This window comes from Coenobita brevimanus, chromosome 52 (genome assembly GCF_032717465.1).
Source record: "Coenobita brevimanus isolate Jiangsu-jjx chromosome 52, ASM3271746v2, whole genome shotgun sequence".
Taxonomy (NCBI): Eukaryota; Metazoa; Arthropoda; class Malacostraca; order Decapoda; family Coenobitidae; genus Coenobita; species Coenobita brevimanus.
Genome location: NC_137005.1, coordinates 39,000,732 through 39,017,831, shown reverse-complemented (window position 1 = coordinate 39,017,831; position 17,100 = coordinate 39,000,732). Strand labels below are relative to the sequence as shown.

The window sequence follows — 17,100 nt, the reverse complement described above, 5'->3', positions numbered from 1 at the left end:
CTTGGGCAGAAAGGGTCTAGCTTTAGAAAGTGTAGGATGAGACAATTCTTAAAAAAAAAAAAAAAAAAAAAAAAAGGGGGGGGGGGTCCAAATCCCATCCATTACCGAGCTATAATTACTGATGACATTATTGATGAATTATGAGGGAGACCATTTTCATCCATCAGGTCATCCACAATGGGAGACTTCTGGAAATCATTTGCCACCAGATGTCTCTCAGTGTTAACAGCTTCTCTGTCCCAAGCACAAGTTCAATTACCGCAATTTTTCTCTGTTGATGTGAAAAAGATAACTAGATCTGATGTGAGAGGTGTAAGGCTGAGAGGAAGACCACGAATAGGATAGATGGACAGTGTAAAGAGAGCGCTGGATGCGAGAGGGATGTCTGTTGAGCAAGGAAGAGTGGCTGTGCGTGACAGAAATAAATGGAGAGAAATTGTGAATGATTAAGTGATGACGCAGCCCTGAGGGGATATTCTCCCGCATTTGGTCTGATCAGCTAGTCAGGTCAGGTGCGGGTAAGGGGATGGGTCTGTTATGATGTGGCAGGGGTAAACCAGTACTGCTGTTGGGCCCTGCTGCAGATGTCACTGATTGCATTGCGCAGTTGACCCTTATGCGGTGTGGTGCGGTGAGGATCTGTCCGTTCTCCCCTTTGGGGCTAAGATGCGAATGAATGTGTTAGAATGGATGAGTAAATGGGGAGTGTGTCGTCCTGTCTCGGCTACCTCCCTTTCCTTGGGGGAAGCAGCCTAGGTATATAGATAGATAGATAGATAGATGATGTGAGAACCAATGTGGCAAAATACCATCATACACTACTGATGTACGGTACTGAAAAAGCTTTGTAACAAAATTATAACAAAGGAGAATTCATTGCTCTCGTTGTTTTATTTCCCCCAAAACGAAGCCTTAATTTTGAATACCTGGCACTTATATACAGTACACTTTTTGTCATTTCTAATGAAGCTGCTACAAAGCTGAATTAATTCTTGCCTCCTGAAATGTTGGATATACAGGTATACTTAGTTTTTGCCAAGCACTTGTTTTGTTTGTGTCAGTCTCTCTTTTGGCAGAAGTTTAATGATCTATCTATCTATCTATTGCCAGACGCCTCAATCCCGTTTGGGGTGGCCACAAACAAATCGCCTCCAAGTCGCCCTGTCCCCCGCCATCTCACTGCCCTGCTCCCAACTCACACCCCCCTCTCTCATATACCTCTCCACCCCATCCCTCCATCTCATCCTCGGCCTCCCCCTCCCTCTTCCCCCCTCCACCTCACTCACATACACTCTCTTCGTCAGTCTATCATTGTCTTTCATTCAACAAGTTCACCATCCATCCTCCTCATTACTCTCCATGTATACCGGTGGATCATCTTATGCCGAAAGTAGGTGTTGGCTATTGCCAACCCCTTACAAGCACAGATGTCCACCAAAGCACGTCCATTCCCATCTACGTCAGCTGGCACACCCCACTGACCAACCACTCGTACATTCCCAACTTTGCCATTCATGTCTCCAATCAACAGCACTCTCTTGCTCCTCTCAAACTTGTCCATACACGCTTCTACACTCGCCCAAAACTCATCTTTCACTCTTGCCACTCGATCCTCTGTCGGGGCATACACACATACAATCGCCCACGCTTGTATACCTACTTTCATCCTCACCCATACAATCCTTGCACCCACTGTTCCATACTCTCTTATATTCTCCTTCCATTTCTTGCTTATCATCAGACATACTCCCTCTCTTGCCCTCTCATTTTCATTGACTCCCGCACATATACCTAAACCATATTTCCATTCTCTCACCCTTTCACCATCCCATTTAGTTTCAGTCAATCCACATATATCCACTGATCAAATAATAATCTATCTGAATGCTATTTCCCTCAGACTCTTACGTAATTAACCTACTCTCTCTTTTCCTAAAATGTGTGTTGCACACAATCATGTTCCTTGCCTCCCTAAACTCGAGTATCCTTTCCCCTTCTGCATTCCTTATACCATACGCACATCCCCCATGCACTCCTTCATAACCATGAGCTGCTTCACCTTGATGACCATTTAAGTTCCCTCCCAAAACCACTATTTCACCATCCTCCATACCACCTACCACACGCAAAAAGTCATCCCAAAATCTATCCTTCTCCACCTCATCCAAACCTGCCTGTGGAGCATATGCCGAGATAATTGCAGTCATCATTCCCCTGAACAAAATTTTCACTACCAATAGCCTATCGCTTACTCTCATAACATTCATAACATATTCCACCCATTTCTCCTTAAGCAACACACCCACACCCCCATATCCGTCTGTCCCTCCCTACCAAAACAACTTATAGCAGCAATCCTTCCCAACAATCTTTCTGGCTGATCCACCCCTGTACCGGACTTCCTGCAAACATGCCACATCCACCCACCTCCTACTGAATTCCTCAACAACTTCCCCTGCTCTTCCCCTCAAACTTCCCACATTCCATGAACCTACTCATTATACTGTATATACAGTAATCACTCCAATATCCGGATCAATAGAGCCATCGGTAGGTTCGGATATTGGTTTTGTCCGGATATTGGGCCCCAGCTTATGGACTTGTACTTACGGACCCTAACACAGAGAAACACCTATACAACTCCCTCCGGACATGCATAGCACCTATTTAACACCCAAATCACACCAATAAGGCACATAAATGACTGAAATAAATGCAATAGACACATAAAATGTGGGTTTAGAAGTATGTTCATACATTAATAAACATTCTGGTACTTATGGACTCTAACCGAACCTAACCTAACCGAACTCTGAAAAACACATTCCTACTGCACATGCATGAGGTAAGTTTAGTATGGAAAGAAGTACAGTATGACACTTTCTGGTAAATATAGTATGGGAAAAAATACAATATGAAACATTCTGGTAAATATAGTATGGAAAATAGTACAACATGAAACATTTTGGCTACTTACAGCAAGTCCCTGGCCACCTCGATGAATAACCGCCTCCTCTCGGACTCTGACAGTAAGAACGATTTCCTGAAGCACTTGCACTACACTCTTCCTGAAGTCTTGCACTGAACTTAGTCACTAACACACAGAAGTCCGTTCTTTTCACAGTGTTCACTTTAGTCCAAATAATGTTCCATTAAATTTAAGTGTTGCACATTAACTTTTCCCAAGTTTTTTAAGTTTCCAAAGCCAAAACAAAGAAGGTTAGTTACGTTAAATTTCTTTTCTACTTAGTCTTTTCTCCCAACTTGAAAACCTTAACACAACACACCGTTTTTTCACTGCACAACACTCAAAATTCCCGTGTGGTCTAGTGGAGAAGTTCTTGCTGTTTATTCACTGTCAGAGCCCGAGAGTATCACTGGCAGGCGTCCAAGGGGTGCATCGGTGGGTAGTGGTGATGGCGTACCGACTACAGAAGACTCTGAAGACAGCCGCAAACTCACGTCGAGCGGTGACTCCACTGTAGCTGATGTGCTGGGCTGTGGCTCGGAGCATGAGGGCCTGTCTTGGGGAGGCAACGGAGTGGAACCAGGGCTTGGCACAGCGGGGGTCACGGGCCTGAAAAAACTGTCAATCGTTGACTGGCGCAAGGACCCGACGATTCTGGCGATTGATGATGCGCTGCCGGAAAGCACGCACTTCCTCCACGAGTCCCAAGGGCCCCATCTCCCTGTCGCAGTCCGGGTGTTCCAGGTAGTCTAGGACGAACTCTAGATGTTCCCGGAGTGCGCTCAGCTTGGGGATGGCTGGAGTAGTGTCCTGCTGGGCGGAGTCTGCATCATCATCGCCTTCGTCGTCGGAATCTTCAAGTTCAGGACTGACACCAGCAACCGAGAGGCACGATCTCGATATCAGACAATGTCTGATACCCAGGATCGCCCTCGTCGTCGTCAACCACTCACGAACATCGTCCACATCAACATCGTCGCCGTGCGTACGTAGCCGTGCATGGAAGTCATCCACGTCAAACCCTAGGAAATCGTACTCCACATCTGTTCCGAGAAGCAGACGAGACCAACCATTTTCAGAGTTTTCACAGAGACTTCCTACCCTGCACTAGCCCAGTTGTACAGCGCAGACTTGCTGTTGTAGCGGCGAAGGTTTTCCAAAGTCCGCTTGCCTCGAGTGTCACGTCCTTCCCTGCGCTCGTCCTCGTCCCTCGAGAACCACCATCACCTCGTCCAGGAACTTCCGACGGTACAGGCGCTTTGTTGCCACGATCACTCCTTGGTCCATTGGTTGAATGAGAGCAGTCGTATTAGGTGGCAGAAACATGCACCTAATACGGCCATTCTCAGCAACCAAGTCCTTGTCGTACGGGTGGGCAGGTGCATTGTCGAGGAGAAGGAGAGCCTTTACCTGGTCGCGAGGAATTCCCAGTGTCTTCGTCTGGTAATGTATGACCTCCTTGACGAAGTGATGGTGAAACCAGTCTTTGAAAATCACAGCTGTGAACCATGCTTTCAAAGAATGGTACCATACGACAGGAAGGACATCCATCACCCCACGAAGGCACCGAGGCTGCTTTGCACGGCCAACAATAACGGGCTTAAGCCGGTGCATGCCGTTAGCATTGGCACAACACAAAGCAGATATCCGTTCCTTAGAAAGCTTGCGGCCAGGTACACGCTTCTCCGTCTCATCGGCGAGTGTTCGTTGGCACCGAAGCGATAGAATAGGCCAGTTTCGTCAGCGTTATAGACTTGACCGAGAGTGAGGCCCTCCCTGTCGATCAAGCCTTTCACCTTGTGCCGAAACTCGTCCACTCCATCCTCGTTAGCGTCCAATGCTTCGCCATGTGCTTTACGGTTAGTAAGGCCATGTCGCAACTTGAACGCGAAGAGCCAACCCTCGGATGCCTTGAAGTCTAGGGCGTCGTGAAGCCTTGCAAACTTCTCAGCAGCAGCCTTCAGCTCCGTTCCACGTACCATCACACCAGCTGCACGTTGCTGTCGATACCAAATCAACGTGGAGCGGTCGATCTCTGCATACTTGGGAGTAAACATAACCTTCCTCTCCACGTTGCGTTTGCTTCTCGACGAGAAGTCAGCCGTGTACTGCATGAGCTTGTCTCGGGAACGCTTGATATCAAACAAAGTCGACCGGGCCAGGTTGAACTGCGGAGAATGCGAGAGGAAGACCAACCCGCATCAACCTTCTCCAATATCTCCCGTTTCTTCTCCAGAGTCAACACCACTCTCTTCCTTTTCTCAGGAGGCGGGGCCATCATCACACACACTAAGAGCAGGGCAGAGAGCAGCAGGAGGCCTTGCAGCAAGTACGGCACCACCACAAAAGCGAGCACGTGGGCAGCCATGACGAAGAGCGTAGGTCTTGTCGCGGTGAGAGACAGGCGGGAAGTGGGGAGGATGCAGCGGGCGCCTATCGGGACGTCGGAGGAATGACGAACCAAAACAATGCTCTCACGCGGCGCGCGCGGCAAGTTCAAATTACGGACGGCAAAAAAATCGATTTTTTTTCCAATTTTTTTGGATTTTCGGACCATTTTGGGAATGTTTGATCCCAGGACGATAAGGTTCGGTTAGTGGGGATGTTCGGTTATTGGGCGTCCGGATATTAGAGGGATTACTGTACTGTATTTCATTAAGAAATCTTAAATTTTGAGCTTATTTACGGTTTCCAAGCATTTTCACTGACAGATATTGAAACTTCATGGTCAGGTCAACTTCGAAAATACCAAGAAAATATAACAGGTACAGTACTTTCATTTTTTGGTGGAAAAAGGGACCCTTTCAGGAAACAACCAGAAATCGTGTGCGGTAGTCAAAGGGTTTATGCACTTACCAGTACTTATTTGTGAAATTATAATATCTATCTATCTATCTATCTATTGCCAGACACCACAATCCCGCAAAGGGTGGCCATTTGACACTGAGTTAGTTGTTTTACAGGGAGGGGCACCAACCCTCCACCAACCCACTTGTTGACACGTAGGGAGCACGTATGGTTTGGTTATATGGTTACCACCCAGCGTTGTAAATGGTTTCTTGGCTTACAGGAAACCATTTGGCTTGTCACTCAACGTAAAGCCACCTGTAAAGGAAAGAAAAGCAATAAGAAGTGACAGGAAAGATAAGAGAAATAGGAAGAGAGGAGGGCAGGCACAGAAAAAGAATGATAAAAGCTAAGGAAGCAGGCAGCACTACATCAAGTGAGTGGATGATGGTCGCCACCACCTACCACAAAAATTATAATATACATACAGTAAAACCTCACTGTAACAGACTAATTGGGGCCCAAGCCATACTGAAGAAAAGGGAAATTCCGATAAAAGCGACATCCAGACTTCCCCCTACTAACCTGGACTTCTTCCGATATATCAGACATTAACCCGGATCGCACCAACTTCTCTTTTTCATTAGCACTGTTGCTTCATTACTTGTTATCCAGCTCATACCCAGCAGTCTACATCCTCAAGATCCTGACCCACTCCAATGCCCATCATCAAGGTCACGACAACCACCCAATGCCCATCATCAAGGTCATGACAACCACCCAATGCCCATCATCAAGGTCACGACAACCGCCCAATGCCCATCATCAAGGTCACGACAACCACCCAATGCCCATCATCAAGGTCACGACAACCACCCAATGCCCATCATCAAGGTCACGACAACCGCCCAATGCCCATCATCAAGGACACGACAACCGCCCAATGCCCATCATCAAGGTCATGACAGCCACCTAAGGCCTATCATTGTTACGACAACCTACCCACACATCCTCATCCTCCACCATCCCCCTGACCAAGCTGGACTGTGGTCAGGCAGTCTGGACTGGTTCTGGCTTTATCAGAGTTTTTCCGATATAAGACCTTAGTCCGGTAGGCTCCATCTATCTATCTATCTATCTATAGCCCGACACCCTAATCCCGCAAAGGGTGGCCGCAGACAAAACGCCTCCAAGTCACTCTGTCACCCACCATTTGACTCCCCTCCCCCCAACTCACCCCCCCCTCCCTCATATAGGCTCCATGAGTCCGATAAAAGCGAATTCTGGAATACCGAAGTCCATTATATCAAGGTTTTACTGAACTTGGTAAATAAATGCAATGCAGCCATCTAACACAACTATATGCCTAGTACAGTACTTGCACCAGGGTCATAAGGTACATTACCCGCTGTTCATTGGTATCCAGTCTTACATTTCTTTTTCTTTTTTTTTACAGTTGTGTGTTTATGTATCAGTGACACTGAACTTGTTTCATTGGTTGGCCACTGTAAAGAATGGAATACAGTAACACATTTTATTATTTTCTGGTTTTTGTTAAACTTTCTTTTCTAAACCAGAGCAACTGTACCAGGTTCATATGCTGCCTGGTGTACGGTACAAGAGCATGGAGCTTTTTTTTCTTTCTTTCTTTGCTCAAATGAGTCTAAGCTCCAATGACCCAGTGGACTGATCAGGATTATTGACTGACCTACTGGTGATGGGCCGGACAAAAAGTGCCACCATTTTCTGCACCTGTTTTTGTTGCTTTTTAGGAAGTGAAGTGATATGGTATATCCCTGTTTATGCCATGACATAATAAGAATATCCTTTATCACCATGCTGTGCCCCCCTTCCCTATATACTAATCTCAAACAAACAGCATATACCAGCCCTTCTGTGCTCAGCATTCACTTTTAACGTATCTACCGTACATTACTACTGACTGCTGACGTGTACTTATATTTAAATCAGTAAAAACAATCAGTGTGCCATGGCTTCTCAGGAGACAAGGAGATAATGTACAGGAAAAAAAAAATCAAAACATAACCACGAAATGCCTTCAGAATTCCAAAAGGACAAAAACTGGGAGGGGGGGGGGAGGAGGAGGGGTGCAGAGGAGTTCATACCCACATCCATTTCTTTCCAAAACACCGAGATATATCTTTCTCTATCTTTTGCTTACTTGGCGAAGGAGAAAAGCGATCCGGGTAGTTGTGCATGTGATGTGGGCTTGAGGCCAAAGACAGGGAACTAATCTCCCCGTCCTCGCCACCGCTGTCGTCGCTGCTGATCTCACCCTCTTCATGTTCACTGTCCAAGATCACAACGTTCTCGGCATCGGAGATCACCTCTAGCACGTCATCGTTGTTCTCCAGGGCACTGGATGAATTCATGATGGTGTGGTGATGTCATAAAAAAAGAAACTGGGGAACAATTCAGAATTAACACACGCCTCGACCCATCCACGGACCGTACAGCAACAAACATCTGCTATGACGCATTGCACAATAGTAACTTATCGACATTTACATCCTCTCTTTACAAAATTACCAAGTAAGACAGTGGGTATGAAAAAAAATAGAGCAAAATTATATATGTATATTCTTAGAGATTACAATCAAATAATGACTATTTGAGAAATAAAAGAACATTAACATCCAAAGGAACAAAACTGTAATTTTTTATTCACAGCAAAATAGAAGTGATGTTAGCATTCACTACTCTGATGACTGGTTTCCTGTAATATTTATCATAATTTTTATTCTAATTTGCTTACTAGATGATGAGGGTGCACTTTCTCAAATAGAAAAGACGCGTAGAAGTCGTGTATGGTTCACGGTATCGATCTAACTCTGATAAATACTAGCATGTTGAGTGTTGACTGAATGAAGTATTTTTTGTTGTAAAGATATGCAGAGTACATATACAACAAAAGAAAGGAATGGATCTTGCCATACACCTTTTTCAGATCGGTTATAGTCACTTCTGGTTATAAACTTGTGCATGTGAGAGAGAGAGAAAAAAAAAGTGGGTCTTGCCACACGCTCTCTAGCATATACTTGATATACCATATGCTGTAAAATGTAAGGGAACTCATATCACATACAGGATAAAGAGGCAACACCAGCATAGACTCACAAACACAGCAGAGCTTGATTGGGATGGTGACATCGCACAGCCTTATCAGTGGGTTGGGGTCGGTGAGTGATGGCAAGAACATCCACCAACACGACACCTCTCTCTCTCTCTCTCTCTCTCTCTCTGTAATGCTAGGTATTTAAGGCCCGACTCCTCGGTCCTAGAACACCTAATGTGTAGCGGGGTCCTCTTTCAAGACCGGGGCTTAGTGCAAAATTGCAAATAAGAGAGAGGCAGGACACAAAAACTCCAGGCAATAACCTTTACACGTGTATTCCTTAAACAGCAGATAATATAACACAGTATTTGGTGAATTATGATCCTTACAACTACTGTAGATAGTCAAATATCTCGCAGGATACTAGTTCAACAGGCACTGATGATAACGCTCTAGGTGTAGTGTACAGGTTTACTTAGCACATAGGGTCTCCGTGCACGTGCGGAAGTTGGGGGCAAGTCTCACAAGAGGGGGGGGGGAGTGGCGGCGCCCAGAGGGTCTGATTGTATTTATAGTAATATAAAATGGGAGTTAATGTTAGAGGGTTTGACTTATTATTTTCTGATAGCAAGGGGGTTTGGTAATTTATTATAACACGATTTCACATACGTGGGGAATACCGAAAGGAGATTCAGTAAGGGAGGGTCAGCCCCGTCAGTAGCGGAGCCGCATCGCCCCTCCGCCGGTTTCAACCATAGTGACTGTAACTGTGCAATGATAGTGGTTGACGGAATAGTGAATTGACAGTGATAGTACCAAAATCTTGGAGAGAAGAATAGACACAGTGCATAACCATACAGTAATACGATAAACACCAAAGCATTGGAGTAAGTGATGATAATTGATAATTGAGCAAAAACAACATACGAGTAGAAAATAACAAAGTGCACACGCTACCATCAGACTATACCTCATACTACCATAATCATAATTAGACCCCAGTGCCTTACCGCCCCCCCCCCACTTTGTGAGAAATAACTCGAGCATCTCCACTCGCTTAGAGACCCTGGACTATACCAATTTAGAATATTCCGCCTCAAGTGTTATTTTTACTGCATTCCCAAACAGTATCCTCCGAGATACTGTTAACCTTATCTAGGTATAAGAGTTTATAATCGCCCAGTCTATTGTGTCTGTAACATCTGCTGTTTCCCCTGTCTGACTAAGTAATATACGTGTAAGGTTGTTGCCTAGAGTTTTTGTGTCCTGCCTCTCTCCTATTTGTCTAAGCCCCAGTCTCGAAAGAGAGCCCCGCTATATGTTACGCGTTTGAGGAACGGGAAGCCGAGCCTAAAACACCTAGCATTACAGTTACTATAGTCGGTTTTCATCTGAGGGAGCTTGATCACTCACACAACTTGAATGCTGTCATGGTTGCATGAAATTCAATTATTCATTATGAAGCAGGAATGAGTTTTCTTGGTTAACAACCACAACAACCCTAGAATCTGATCACACTTGCCCATGAACTGAGCTGAAAAGGTAGTAGTAGTAGATGTTCCCTAGGCAGTCTGGCCAAACAGCCCCGAGTCCCCAAGGAAGACTACGGCCGAGACCGGGCTTTCCCACAGAGCTCTCAAGGAGTGTATGTTGTGTTGTTGGCGTAGGTGATTGTGTGCAATGCAGTCTTCCCTAATGTGCTTAATAGTATTGGATGCTGTGTTGCAGCCTGGACAGGCATCAGCGACGGAGTCATCCAGCCTCTTCCGATAACTTAAGAGGGTGTGGATGATGCCCACATCCCAGCCTGGTCAGGTGGACTCTGTCCTCACGAGGGAGATAGGATTCAGAAGGGTGGATATCAAAACGCCGTGCATGCAGCTGTGTGTTGTTTTTAAGTGACTGTATGGAGCGGCGAGTGATCTGAGTATGGATATGCTTCTGGAAGCTGATCTGAGGCGGGCGAGGGGGGAGAGATGGCTGTATTTGTGTATGCTATCGTGTGCTGGGTGTTGTTTTGTTGTTCCTTGGTGTGTGTAGATGTGTTGTCATGTAGTGTAATGGATGGTGTGGGTTTGTGGGAGTTGCGGCGAGAATTTGGGTGCTCTCATGTCTAGATGATCCTTGACTTTGAGGATATTGGTTTCTAGGTGTAGATGATCTGCGAGAGTAGTAGCTGTGCAGCCTGTGATCATTTTTAGGGCCGTGTTCTGTATGGTCTGCAAATGTTGTAATGTGCTTTAGTGAGGTTAGAAGCCCAAGCAGGGCTTGCATAATTCATCATTGAACGTATATATTGTTTGTATACTATGGTGTTTGTTTGTTTGTTGTGTCCAAATGTTGTATGGACAAGTGACATGAAGGCATTGAGTCTTGGTTTTAATTTATCTTTAATGTATTTGATGTGTTGTTTAAATGACATCGATGTATTGTATGTTACACCAAGGATTTTGTGTGTGTGTGTGAGTGTGGTAGGGGAGTGTTGTTTATGGTGAGGTGTGGAATGTGACTGTGTTCTGCTGTCCAGTTTGTGAGAAGGGTCACTGTAAATTTGACTAGGGCTATTTTGAGCCTGTTTGTGGTGAACCATTCATGTAGTGTGTTGCGGTAAGATTGGAGGATGTGTGCGGTTGTGTTTGCACTTTGGTGTGTACATGAGAGTGTTATGTCGTCCTCACAGGAAGCTATGTGTATATGTGGTGTGTGGGGTGTGGGTATGTCGTGCATGTATAGGTTAAAGTGAGTAGGGGACAAAACAGATCCTTGGAGGACGTCATTTGTGAAGTTTCTTATGTTCGAAGACAGACCGCCAAATGTTGCATGTGCACATCTGCCTGCTAAGTAGTTTGCCAGCCATCTTTTTGTGTTATTGTGTATGTTTGTGGCATTGAACATTTTGTTTGTGAGGCTGCGGCGGAGGATGGCATCAAAAGCTTTGCTAATGTCTAGTGTGACTAGGAGTGTTCTGTGTGGTGGCCTAGCTGAATTCATGCCATCAAAAACTCTCCGTGTAAGGTCTGTACGAAGAGTGTTTGTGGAGTGTAGTGGCCTAAAGGGCTAGGGTGTGTGTGAAGTGTAACATAGTTGTAGTACAAGTCGTTCAGTGCCTTTGGAGGGGGTGCAGAGGAGTGTGATGGGGCGGTGTGAGGAAGGTAACGTGGGGTCTTTGCTGGGTTTGGGAATATTGATGATAATGCCATGCTTCCAGGTGTTGAGTATTATGTTGTGTGAGTAACTATAGTTTGATATGTCGGTGAGTGCTTGTATGCCTTGTGGTCCAAGGTGTTGAAGGTGTATGTTGCATATGTTGTCTGGTCCACAGGCAGATGAGTGCTTAAGGTTACTAATTGTTATGCTAGGTGTTTTTAGGTGGACTTGTTGTCCTAAGAACACTAGCTACTGAGCAGGGTTCTCTTTCGAGACCGAAACTAGAATACACTGCAAGAGGAACAGAGCATAAAAACTCGGCAGACCATCCTTACACTTATACTGTCTTAAGAGATGTAGTGGTATTAGACGTGGACTGCGAGATAATGCTGATTTTATGTGTGCGGCGTGTCGGGGAGAGCAGGTGGAGATTGTCAGGCGTGAAAGGACTGTGTGGAAGAGTTCAGTGTGTGGAAGAGTTTTGTTATTTAGGAAACATGTTGTGTTCTGGGGGTGGCACTGGTGCTAGCTCTGTTGCTAGGGTGAGAAGTGGTTGGAAGAAGTTCAGGGAACTGTTGCCTCTCCTGACATTGAGAGGACTCTCCCTACGAGCTAAGGGGTCTTTGTATGCAGCATGTGTTAGGAGTGTAATGCTGTATGGTAGTGAAACTTGGGCAGTGAAGGAGGAGGATATTCGCAGGCTCAGAGGTACAGAAATGACAATGATTAGGTGGATGTGCAGTGCGTCCCTGCGTGCAAGGCCTGGAGGGGCTGGGTTTACGATGGAAAAGTTGAGAGGTAAGATGGGAATGGAGTGCATTGGTGTTGTGATGAGGAGAGGTAGATTGAGATGGTTTGGGCATGTGAAGAGGATGGGGGATGATAATTGGGTGCAGAAGATGAGAAGTGTTAATATTGGGGGTAGTGATGTGAAGGGTAGACCGAGAAAGACGTGGGACGAGGTTATTAAGTGTGACCTCATAAGGGACTGAACAGGGAGACTGCAATAGATCGTGCAGCATGGAAAGCCGCCATTAGGTGACCAAGGCCGACGCATGCAAGCATGTTGGAGCCTTCAAAAACGAAAAGGAAACGAAAACGAATTATGGTCCTTTACAATATACAACAATAATTTACAATGTCTGTGCATATTCTCGAGACGGCCAGTATCCTGTGTGATACCTACAATATCTCTGCCAGTCTGAGCTTTCCCTTTGTATAGAGTCTTGTGGAACATCGAGCTGTCCGGTATTAATAATTGGGTAATATACATGTAAGATTGTTGCCCTGTGTTTTTATGTCCTGTTCCTCTCACACTGTGTCTTGACTCTGGTCTGGAAAGGGAACCCAGCTATCCTCTAGGTGTTGCTAGGACAGGATGCCGGCCTAAAAACACCTAGCATCACACTGGTGGCTCCGGTCTAGAAAGAGAACTCAGCGATCCTCTAGGTGTTGCTAGGACGGAATGCTGGCCTAAAAACACCTAGCATAACATGTTTAGAGTTCATGTAGGATTGAGCTGGATATTGTTAAAAATTTGAGGGTACTCCTGTGGAAGATTTTGTCAGGTTGATAGATGTAAGAACTGAATTTTTGATTAATTTAAAACAAGATTACTTTTACTCCAATCAGAGATATGAGCCAAGTCAGACGTTAGGTGTGCCCTAGCCTCGTCCCTTGGCTGTTGAAGTAACAGCCGAGATCGACACCGTGGGAAGCAAATGGAGAGGTGAAGGGTGGAATCATCAGCGTATAAGTGGATAGGGTTAGATGTACAGCTTAGGTCACTGATGAATAAAAGGAAGAGAGTGGTCATAGGACAGAGTCCTGAGGAACACCACTATTGATAGCTCTAGAAGAACGGTGGCTGTCAACAACAGCAGCTACAAAACGACTAGAAAGGAAGCTAGAGATGAGGGCACAGGTAGGAGGATGGAAACCGAAAGAAGGCAGGTAGGATATTAAAGACATGCCAGACATGAATGAAAACCTTTGAGATGTCAAGTGCATTGGCAAAGCTTTCATCAAAGTTCCGAAAGGAAGATGACCAGGAGTCTAAAAGGTAGGTGAGAAGATCGCCAGTGGAGCATCCCTGGCGGAACCCATACTGACGATCAGAAAGTTGTGATAAGAAAGATGCTTTAAAATTTTTTTAAGAATAGACCATAAAACTTTTGAAATATGGGATGTTAAAGCAATTGGGTGATAGAGGGCTGGGAATGGTCACTCTTTTTTGGGACAGGCTGAATAAGAGGAAACTTCCAGCAAGAAAGAAAGGTGCAAGTTCTTAAACAAAGGCAAAAGCATTTACCTAGGCAGGGTGTAAACACATAGCCACAGTTCTTGAGGACAACAGAAGGGACTCCATCAGGCCCACATGCCTTGTTAGAACTGAGGCCAATGATGGCTGAAAATACATCATTTGAAGACATTTTAATGTCAGCCATGAAGAAGTCAGAGGGGGGAAGTGACGGAGGAACAGCACCGGAATCATCTAAGGTGGAATTGGATTAGAAAGTCTGAGCAGACTTCTGATTTATCAGCACACGATTCCAGGCAGAAACACTAAAGAGATGAGATTCAGGGGTGGGTTGGCTCTGGTACCTTTTGTAGGCCTTCTCCTTGCAGAGTAGAGCATTAGAAGAAGCATGACTGAACCGAAGTTTTTTTAGCATTAGTTGTAGGAGAGAAGAAAGGAATGCATGCTTCTATGAGCAACAGAATAACCTCCATAATGCAAAAGGAACACTTGGATAGCTCTCGGCTATGGAAGCAATAATCATGTGGAGAGGATGGAGGGCAAGAGACTAACAAGGAGAAAGAATGTGAGTGAGGTGGAGGGGGGGGGGAGGCCAAGGATGAGATGGCGTGGAGAGGAATGTGAGAGAAGGCTGGGGGGAGGGCAGTGAAATGGCCAGGGACAAGATGACATGGAGGTGACTTGCTGGTGGCATTAAGGCATCTGCCAGCAGACAGAGATAGACAGACAGGAAGAATAAATTATCCAATACATCAACTGACTAAGAGTGTTTAAGATGCACTCTTTCGTAGTCTAGTCTCTAGACAATACTGTTGCAGCAGCAGCAGTTGTAGCAGCAAACCAGGCTCATTTCTATGTGAACCCAGTGGACTGCACATCAAAACTGCCTTTCTTCTCTAGTCCATCATCCTCTTGTCAGGGAATAAAGAGGGGACTAGGGGATGTTTGTATAGCCAGGCAGCTCCACCACAGTCCCTCTCCAACATGTGCCCTGTACTGTGAATAAATTAAGAAAACTTACGGCAAATCAAACGATCAGTTTTTGCTCTTTTTGTTTTTTCCATAGGAATGCAGAATGTCTATCTATCTATCTATTGCCAGAAAGTACTCATTGTAAATCATTATTTTTTTATCAACTTGTTTTTCCTTCCTCTGTTCTAAAAAAAAAAAAAAAAAATCCTTCTCTGCTATCAACCTTTAAATTTACTCGGATACCTCCAGATGATTTATTCACCTTAAAAGATATATTTTTGATCTGGAGTGATTAAATATAGCTTTCATTAATTCATTTACAGCTAGATATCCTCTCAAAGATGAGTAATACTGTCTGATGGCAGCTTAAGTAAAACGGAAAAAACATAATCGGACTGAAGGGCTTAAATCCACAGTAGATTAAAAAACAAAAAACAAAAAACTGATTAAATTCCACTGCTGTCTATAAAGCTGATTTGCTTGCTTTCTCAATTTATGGAACCATTAGTGCTACAGGGATGCCTTTATGTGAGAGCACTGATATGGCTAAGCACAGGAGCTGCTTGGTTATACAAATATCTCTCAGCTCCCTCCCAATCCCCTGTAAAGAGGGTGGTGGACAGCAAGAGGGCAGCTTCAATCTGCAGTCCACCAGGTTCCATGCACTTGGGGTTTCAACAACAGTGCTAGTACAACAAGAGTACAATTTCCAATGGTGCTTGAGGGGGATGCCTTCATGTGGTGGCACCAGTATAAATGAACAAATCCTATGCCTGGTTATATAAACATCCCTCAACTCAGTCTTTTTCACCTAAGAGGAGGATAGGATGGACAGCAAAAAAGGGCTGTTTCTCACTACAGTCCACCAGAATTCATTTTCTGATAGGTCTTGGGTCACACCAGCATCAACAGTGCTGTACCAGCTGCATTTGAAAAGTTTTGATATTTTGGAACACATCACTGACATGTAGTGAGGGACTAATTTAAAGTCATTATCATCAACTCCGATGCCTTACAACCTCCTGGGAACCCTCGAACAAAGGACGTCCATGTCAGAAATTCCAGGTTAACTGATCCTCACATATCTGTACTGGTCTTACTCTCTCAAACAGGCCTCTTCCTCTTTCTTCTCTTTCACCAATATAATTTAATGTGCAGAAAATCAAACAACTCGATCTAAAAAAATCTTTAATCTTGCTTTGATCCTGTAATTTAACTTGTACACTAACAGCAGCATTACAGACAGCTATATGATATAAAGCCCTATCACATGTTACTTTTCACTGGATATATCAAGAAATTAGTGTAGTCCATGTTGCATGTTAAGGTGCTGTGCACCCTGGGTGGAGCTGAGCAGTTGCAATATTCACCAAAGAGCCTAACCTCCTCATATTTCCTTGCATCTCACCACAGGGAAGGACCCTGGTCTGACCCTGTCAAGGTGCTGTCTAACATAAAGGGGTGCCACTTCCCCTGCACAGTGTACTTACTGTGCTGTACCTTCAGGACAGCCTTGTAGAAGTACTGTAGTTACTATGGACATTTTCAAGTAAGAAATATTTTCAAGTAAGGGACAAGTTGATTCCCCATTTAGTCCCTTAAATCGAGGTTTGAGTGTACAGTATTTCTATTATAATGCATTTTATTCCTGCTATCAAAATGGTTTTATTCAGCTTGGGAGAAACTCTTCAAATGAGTGGGTAGATATAACATGAGTAAGCATCTTAAACACTGGAAAGCTTTTGCAAGTTGAACAATATAATCTGGAAGCAGCAAAAACATACATACAGGGACATCATACAAATTCAAATAGCTATTCAGGCTACCATAGGTTGATTATATTCAGCCTGGGGAGGATCTCTCCAGTTCAAAAAGTTTCTCCTAAACTGA

At 44.7% G+C, this 17,100-nt stretch overlaps 1 protein-coding gene across 1 annotated transcript in view; it reads right to left on the bottom strand.

Moving 5' to 3' along the window:
• Positions 1–8,148, bottom strand: part of LOC145400537 (uncharacterized) — a 53,639-nt gene extending 45,491 nt beyond the window's left edge. The window contains exon 1 of the mRNA XM_080273058.1: positions 7,938–8,148. Within this exon, the coding sequence (XP_080129184.1) occupies positions 7,938–8,148 (211 nt within the window). The remainder of the gene's footprint in view (positions 1–7,937) is intronic.
• Between the last annotated feature and the right edge of the window lie 8,952 nt (positions 8,149–17,100).